The sequence below is a fragment of the Terrapene carolina genome, unplaced genomic scaffold, assembly GCF_002925995.2.
Source record: "Terrapene carolina triunguis isolate 2854851 unplaced genomic scaffold, T_m_triunguis-2.0 Scaffold42, whole genome shotgun sequence".
In the NCBI taxonomy this organism is placed as follows: domain Eukaryota; kingdom Metazoa; phylum Chordata; order Testudines; family Emydidae; genus Terrapene; species Terrapene triunguis.
The window spans coordinates 57,329,625-57,338,594 of record NW_020664393.1 but is presented as its reverse complement, the minus strand read 5'-3'; the positions used below and the strand labels follow the sequence as shown (position 1 = coordinate 57,338,594).

Here is an 8,970-nt window from a genome sequence, read left to right as displayed (position 1 = left end):
CTGGTGAGAACGATGGCTTGTTCTGGACTAGCTACTCTGGGCAGTTTGCAAGGGAGTGAAGAGTTTCAGGCGTAGTGTCAGACACAGCTTCCTGCAACGGAGTATGCTCCAGCGATCTGAGCATGCTCAATAACATCTTCTGAAGGCACTGCCCTAACTGTACCTTTCTTTGCTATCAGAATGGGAGGGGAAGGATGGGCAGAACTTGTGCAGGGAGGATAAACAGGTGCAAGGAGGGGATGGAGAGGGACAGACAGGCAGAATGGGGGACCTGGTGAAAGAGCTGAGTCCCTGGAAAAGTTGCAGAAGGGAAAACCACACGAAAGGAGACTTGATTCAGTGAAATATTTTACACATACAAAATCCCAGAATCGTTCATAATTCTCATATGTTTTTGGTGTTTAAAAGAATTCCTTGTCATCTTCTGTAGCTGCAACATGTCTACATATAACCTCATGGCAAATCACAAATTCCTTATCTGCTGTTCTGATTGCCGGCATACTACTCCATTCCTTGGTCTCTCTCCACTCTTAATATACTTTCACTCCTAAGTGCGTTTATTTTAAAAATGGTATTTTTATGACTTACTGTCCTGAACTAAGGTAAATGATGTGCTAACATTGTGCTTATTGTTCAAATAGCAAATAACCACAGATATTAATAACATGCTAGTAGCTAAGCACTTGCATCTTTGTGGGTTTTTTTATTTTAATACTTCCTATGTTCTGACTTTGTAATTTTATAACTTTTTTTCTACATTTATTTATTTATTTCTGTTCTACAGCACAGGTTTATTTTTTGCTGGGTTTCCTGCATTGCTGTCATGATTTTTTTTTCATTCCCTTTGGTCCACTCATGAAGATTGCCTTTCTTAACTGTTACTTTGCCTTTCTCTTACCTGTTTTTTCACATCACCACTTGTGTGTAGAATTTATTCTTCAAATATTCAGTAAGAGCACTACACTATCATATCTGAGGAACTGTCCCAGGCCGAGGTGTCAATAGAGGAGGTTCCGGAACAAATTGATAAATTAAACAGTAATAAAAGTCACCAGGACCAGATGGCATTCACCCAAGTTCTGAAGGAACTCAAATTTGAAATCGCAGCACTACTAACTGTGATATGTAACCTGTTGCTTAAATCAGTCTCCACATACCAAATGACTTGTGGATAGCTAATGTAATGTCAATTTTTTAAAAATGCTCCAGAGGTGATCCTGGCAGTCACAGGCCAGTAAACCTAACTTCAAAATCAGGCAAATTGGTTGAAACTATAGTATAGTAAAGAACAGAATTATCAGACACATAGATGAACACAATATGCTGGGGAAGAGTCACTGTGGCTTTTGAAAAGGGAAATCATGACCCACCAATCTGTTAGAAGTCTTTGAGGGGCTTAACAAACATGGACAAGGGTGATCCAATGGATATGGTGTACTTGGACTTCCAGAAAGCTATGGTGTACTTTGGACTTCCAGGACTTTGACAAGGTCCTTCCACCAAGGGCTTTAAGCAAAGTAAGCACTCATGGATAAGAGGGAAAGTCCTCCCATGGACCAGTAACTGGTTAAAAGATAAGAAACAAAGGGTAAGAATAAATTATCAGTTTTCACAATGGAGAGAGGTAAATAGCGGAGTTCCCCCAAGGATCTGTACTGGATCTGAAGGACCAGTGCTGTTCAACATATTCATAAATGATCTGGGAAAAGGACTAAACAGTGAGGTGGCAAAGTTTACACATGACACAATATTACTCAAGATAGTTATGTCCAAAACTGACTGCGAAGAGTTACAGAGGGATCTCTTAAAACTGGGTGACTGGACAACAGAATGGCAGATGAAATTCAGTGCTGACAAATGCAAAGTAATGCACATTGGAAAACATAATCTCAACTACATATACAAAACGATTAGATCTAAATTAGCTCTTACCATTCAAGAAAGAGCTCTTGGAATCATTGTGGAAAGTTCTCTGAAAACGTCTGCTCACTACACAGTGGCAATCAAAAAAACTAACGGAATGTTAAGAACCATTAGGAAAGGGATAGATAATAAGACAGAAAATATCATAATGCCACTATATAAATCCATGGTACACCCACACCTTGAATACTGAGTGCAGTTTTGATCGCCCCATCTCAAAAAGGATATATTAAAATCTGAAAAAGTACAGAGAAGGGCAACAAAAATGATTAGGGGTATGGAACAGCTTCCATCTGAGGAGAGATTAAAAAGACTGGGACTGTTCATCTTAGAAGAGAGATGACTAAGAGGAGATATGATATAGGTCTATAAAATCATGAGTGGTGTGGAGAAAGTGAATAAGGAAGTGTTACTTACTCCTTCACATAACACAAGAACCAGGGGTCACCCAATGAAATTAATAGGCAACACAGGCGCCAACTTTTGTTGGCGCTGGCGGGTGCTCGCACCCGCCCCCGACTCTGTCCCCTGCCCCATTGGATCCCTCCCCAAATCCCCGCCCCGGCCCCGCGCCCCCCCAACCCCGCCTCGACTCCACCCCCTCCCTGCCCCATTGGATCCCTCCCCAAATTCCCACCCTGGCCCCGCCTCTTCCCCAAGCGCACCACATTCCTCCTCCTCCCCCCTCCCTCCCAGGCTTGCACGAAACAGCTGTTTCGCGGTGCAAGTGCTGGGAGGGAGGGGGGAGAAGCAGGACGCGGCAGCCCGCTCAGGGGAGGAGGCGGAGGTGGAGGTGAGCTGGGGTGGGGGGGCGGGGCGGGGAGCTGCCGGTGGGTGTTCCGCACCCAATTCTTCCCCATAGGTGCTACAGCCCCGGAGCACCCACGGAGTTGGCGCCTATGATAGGCAACAGATTTAAAACAAATACAAGGAAGTACTTCTTCACACAATGCACAGTAAACCTGTAGAACTCGTTGGGAGGGGCTGTTATGAATGCCAGAAGTATAAACGGATTAAAAAAAGAATTAGATGGTACGCCCACATCTTGAATACTGTGTGCAGATGTGGTTGCCCCATCTCAAAAAAGATATATTGCAATTGGAAAAGGTTCAGAAAAGGGCAACAAAAATTATTAGGAGTATGGAATGGCTTCCGTATGAGGAGAGATTAATAAGACTGGGACTTTTCAGCTTGGAAAAGAGACGGCTAAGGAGATACAATTGAGGTCTATAAAATCATGACTGGTGTAGAGAAAGTAGATAAGGAAGTGTTGTTTATTACGTCTCATACCACAAGAACTAGGGGTCACCAAATGAAATGAATAGACAACAGGTTTAAAATAAACAAAAGGAAGTATTTCTTCACACAATGCACAGTGGAACTCGTGGAACTCCTTGCCAGAGGATGTTGTGAAGGCCAAGACCATAACAGGGTTCAAAAAAGAACTAGATAAAGTCAGGGAGGATAGGTCCATCAATGGCTATTAGCCAGGATGGGCAGGAAGGGTGTCCCTAGCCTTTGTTTGCCAGAAGCTGGGAATGAGCAACAGGGGATGGATTACTTGATGATTACCTGTTCTGTTCATTCCCTCTGGGGCACCTGGCACTGGCCACTGTCGGAAAACATGATACTGGGCTAGATGGACCTTTGGTCTGACCCAGTAGGGCCATTCTTATGTTCTAGATACGTTCATGGAGGATAGATTCATCAATGGCTATTGGTCAAGATGGTCAGGGATGGAACTCCACGCTCTGGGGTCCCTAAACCTCTGATTCCCAGAAGCTGGGCCTGGACAACAGGGGATGAATCAGTTGAATTGTCCTGTTCTGTTCATTCCCGCTGAAACACGTGTTACTGGACACTGTCAGAAGACAGGATATTGGACTAGATAGAGCATTGATCTGAGCCAGTATGGTCATTCTTATGTGCTTAGTCCTGGTCTACATACACAGTTTTTGTACTGGTATAATTTTTTTGGTTAGGGGTGTGATTCTTTTTTTTTTTATAACTGAAATAGTTATGCTAATACAATCCCAACTGTGGATATAGTTATACTAGTATAACACTATCACTTATTTCCCTTCCTGGATGGACATACCTATACCAGCATAATGCGCCTTTATACAGGCATAACTGTATCTGCTCTACGGGCTATCTATGCTGAAAAGTTATATTAAGAACATAAAAACACCCATACTGGGTCAGACCAAAGGTCCATCTAGCCCAGTATCCTGTCTTCCAACAGTGGACAATGCCAGGTGCTTCAGCGGGAATGAACAGAACAGATAATCATCAAGTAATCCATCCCTTGTCGCCCAGCCCCACCTTCTGGCAAACAGAGACTAGGGACACCATCCCTACCCATCCTAGCTAATAGCCATTGATGGACCTATCCTCCATGAACTTATCTAGTTCTTTTTTGAACTCTGTTATAGTCTTGGCCTTCACAACATCCTCTGACAAGGAGTCACAACATCCTCTGACAAGTTGACTGTGCATTGTGTGAAGAAATACTTCCTTTTGTTTGTTTTAAATCTGCTGCCTATTAATTTCATTTGGTGACCCCTAGTTCTTGTGGTATGAGGAGCAAATAACACATCCTTATTTACTTTCTCCACACCAATCATGACTTTACATACCTCTATCATATCCCCCCTTAGTCATCTCTTTTCCAAGCTGAAAAGTCCCAGTCTTATTAATGTCTCCTCATATGGCAGCCATTCCATACCCCTAATAATTTTTGTTGCCTTTTCTGAACCTTTTCCAATTCCAATATATCTTTTTTGAGATGGGACGACCACATCTGCACGCAGTATTCAAGATATGGGTGTACCATGGATTTATATTGGGAGAGCTATGTCTCTCAGAATGTAGAAAAATCAACCCTCCTGAGATGTAATTAAACTGACCTAACCCTCAGTGTAGACAGTGCTAGGTCAATGGAAGAATTCTTCCATCGACCAAGCTACTGCCTCTCACGGAGGTGGGTTACCTATGACAGGAATACCCCTCCCATCACTTTAGTGTCTACAGTGAAACACTAAAGCGGCGCAGCTTCAGCTGTGCTGCTGTAGCCTTCTAAGTGTAGACATAGCAAAGTGTGCTGTACTGCTTTAACTATCCAGCATAATAAAATCAGTACAACTTTTGTGTGTCGATAGCCCTTAGTGATAGCATTACAATAGCATTTAAGACTCTAATTGTGATTGAGACCAAAATATGTTAGGTGCTTCATATACATTAGAGACAATTCCTGTCCCAGAGAACTCACAGTCTAAATAGACATGACAAAGAGTGGGAAGAAGGAATTATCTCCATTTTGCAGAAAAGCAACTGAGGCACAGAGACACTAGTAAACTTGGCCAAGCTCAGGCCTTTCTATGGCAGAAATAGGAGGAGAGGTTTCCCTACTCCTACTCGAACACTGTTAATAAAACTATGTTTCCTCCCTCATCTTTTTTAGGATCATTTCCCTCAGGCAGAAATGTTGGAATAAAAGACTTCAAAAGGGACCAACCACTCTTATTAGGTCAGAACTTGGACATTAATTGGTGTTACAGCATCAATTTAAAGTGGCTTATGTTGTTACATTTTGGACTTGTCTGTGTAGATGGGAGAAAACCTGTTATGTTACAGTCCTGACAAACTATTTGATAGCCACACTGGGTGCACTGCTTTGCCTGGAGGCATCATGATAGCTGTCCTATTTTGGCATATTTAAGCCTCTTTTAAAGGTGGCATACTGTATACCCTTTTGTTCTACTGAATGACACAAATATGGGAATGATCAGGCCCTAAATGGCAAATAACCCTAGATAAGACTAATCTTCACATCAACTCCTGAACACTTTGAAGAGCTTCTTTTCAGTCAGGAATTTAGCAAGAACACATTTTATTTTGTATATATTTCTACTTGGATGTGTCTGCACTCAAGTAGATCATAGAGACCTCTGTTTTCAAGATCAGCCTAGTATAGGAGCTTTGAAAGACTGAAATATAACAGCACATTTTAGTACAGTACCAGCAGCAGCCATTTTTCCAGTGCTATTAAACATGATTGCAAACTTGAATTCATGCACCTGAATGTTAGTAGTGATTGGACATTCTGGGTATCAAACTCCTTCTGTGAAGAGGACGGAACTGCATTTTTAAATATGATCTATGTGCAGGGTCATATACTAACCTTAATAATATAAAACAGATCTTTCACATGACAATGGTTCACTTGTGCATTCAGATATCCTCATTACATGCAGTCATGGTAAGCTATTTATTGAAAGAGAAATACCCTGAAAATTAGACTCCTCGTTAGGAGACTTTATCACTATTGAGATGAATATGGAAGGGATTGTCTACATGGGGAATTTTACCAGCATAATTATACTGGTGTAACTCCCCACATGCATGCGTTCTCATGGAATAAGAGCGTTCACATGGAGAGTTATTCCAATATACTTACACCCCTTATGGACAAGCCCTAAGGTCTGGTCTACACTACAGAGTTAGATCAACACAAGGCAGCTTACATTGACCTATGTAAGTGTCAACACTTAAATTTCAATCCTGCTGATATAATTGCCCTGCTATACCAACTTAAGAATCGACCTCCACGAGTGGCATAGAGTCAAGGTTGATGTGGTTAGGTTGATGCAGAGTCAGTGTAGACACTGCATTGCTTAGATTGACTGTTACTGGCCTTCAGGAGTCATCCCATAATGCCCCACATTAACAGTACAATTGATACAAGTGCTCCTGGTGAGGACGCGCACCCGTCAACACAAGAAACAAAGTGTAGACATACCCAAGCAATGTAATTACTGCGGTACCTGTATGCTGACATAAATTAGGTCAATTTAATTTTGTAGTGTAGACATGGCTTAAGTCTTACATCTTTACAATACTGTGTCACTCTATTTCCTGCAGGAGTGAATTGGAGCTGGATCAACAACCTCTGGTTTCCAACCTATGCTCCTTGATCTAACTTTTTTTTTTTAAATTAAACCTTATGGTTGCAAGATTACATCTGGTTACATTTCTGAAGGTTAACAGACAACCTGAAAAATAGCTCAAAGAAAAGTGTGAACAGCTCTATTTATCTCACTAGGTGTTAACTCTGAAGCATAATTATGGCATTAACAAGTTCACCAGTGATCAAAGCACACAAGAAAGAAACAGAAGTTGCACTGTGAAGTTCTGCAGTATTTTATTGCAGTATCAGGAGCGGGTAGAGCTGGAATTGTAGAAACTGATTATTGGGAACGTAACATCACCCACACCCGATTTGACCTCTGGTTTCTAGCAATATGCACGTCAGGTACGCTGATCTCTTTCCGCCCCGTACTTGGCTTGTTGTTTAAACTCTTGCAGACACTTTGTTCAGGTGTCAAAAGTTTCCATTACTATGTTCTCCTCTTATCTAACTGTTCCTTCAGTGGGTACTTTCAGCTCATGTCAGGCTCCATAGCCTATTTCTTAAGTTTTTCAAACAAGTTACTGTGTGCTTTAGTCCACCCTACCCCTCACACTTGGGAGGAGCTGCCTGTAAATATCCACAAGGCTAATTCATTATCCCCCTTAAAACTTTCCTGTTCTGTGATACCTAAAAAACCCCTGACAACAGTAAAACTATTAGTGGCCTGAGGCCGCTGAGCAACGCTACCTCCTGGTCCCCCATCTATCATTTTCTCTTAGATTGTAAACTCTGTATGGCAGGGACCATGCCCTTGGTCTGTGTGCATTTGTACAGCCCCTTGCACCAGGGGCTCCTTGGCCCTGCAGCAATACAAACAACGAAACAGACGAGCTGCCGTTTCCTGACTCGCCCCTCTGGGCTGCAGGCGCCACCACTCTGATCCCAGTGACTTATCCCCTGCTTCGCTCCAGCTTTGCGCTCTCAGTTACCGCCTCCCGACCCCCCATTAGCGGGCTTCCCCCGCTCCTACCCCGGCCTGGCTCTGACTCATAGCGCCCTCCCCGCTCCCCGCCCTCTGGTCTCCCCTGCGGGCCCAGCCAGCCCCAGCTCGGCGGAGCGGCTCTAGCCACTGCTAGCGGCTCAGGACTCGGGCCCGCGGGGGAGTGGCCCCTCCCCACTCCTCCGGCCGCGCCACCAAGGCCCCGGCCCGCGCTGCAGGCGCCAGACGGCCGCTAGCGGGGAGGGTCCTACTCTGAGGCACAAGCCGCCACTAGACCTCCCGTGAGAACAGGGGTAGAATGAGGAATTTGGAGGACCACTACCTAACGGCTACTTCCCGGCCCCTGAGGGGAGCACTCGTCACTACCGGGTCAAAGGGCAGCCGGAAGTCACGGCGCGTGGGATTCGTTCCGGGTCGGGGATTCCATCCAGTGCACTGACTTCCGCTTGGCCGGCCACCCGGCAGCAAAGCGAGAGACGCGAGCCGGGAGTTAGAGAAGGCCGCAGCCATGCAGGTCTCCAGCCTCAACGAGGTGAAGATCTACAGCCTGAGCGCGGGCCGCAGCCTCCCCGAGGTGAGAGAGGGCGGCCCCCGCTGCCCGCAACGGGCCCCGCCGGGTCCCGGCCCCAGGCACCGCCCCCCGCCCCTGTCTCCGCGGCTAGGGGGTGGGGGGCGCAGTCGCTATTCCCGCTTTGGGGGCGGGAGTTGCACGGAGCACCCCCGTGCTCCCCATCCAGGGCCTGGAAAGCGGTGTCTGCTCCAGGGAAACCGCTGCCTCTGCTCCCTCTCATGTCCCCGCCCAGCCGCCTGGGCGCTCCCCTCCTGGCCAGGCGCACGTCTGCTGGGGAGGGGGCGCTCTGGTTGGGAAGACGGTTGCGGACACCCCTTCAGACTGTGCGTGAAACTGACACAGCGACGGTGTTTCTTCTAGAACTGCTGCAGCTGCCAATTTTGGGATGTGTGTTTAGGCATATTTCTCTGTCTCTGTCAAGTCTGTGCCTGTCCGGTTGAAGATCCGCTTGAATAACAGGCGAAACGGTGAACGTTTCTAGACAAAAACTGCTGCCAAATGCACAAACGGGGGGGGGGGGGGGGGGAACTCCCTAGATCAGTGGTTTTCAACCTTTTTTCATTA

General features: G+C 45.4%; 1 protein-coding gene across 1 annotated transcript in view; it reads left to right on the top strand.

The window, feature by feature from the left end:
* Positions 1–8,276: 8,276 nt before the first annotated feature.
* Positions 8,277–8,970, top strand: part of NOL10 (nucleolar protein 10) — a 75,272-nt gene continuing 74,578 nt past the window's right edge. The window contains exon 1 of the mRNA XM_024208382.2: positions 8,277–8,409. Coding sequence (XP_024064150.1) covers positions 8,344–8,409 — 66 coding nt within the window. The 5' untranslated portion in view covers positions 8,277–8,343. The remainder of the gene's footprint in view (positions 8,410–8,970) is intronic.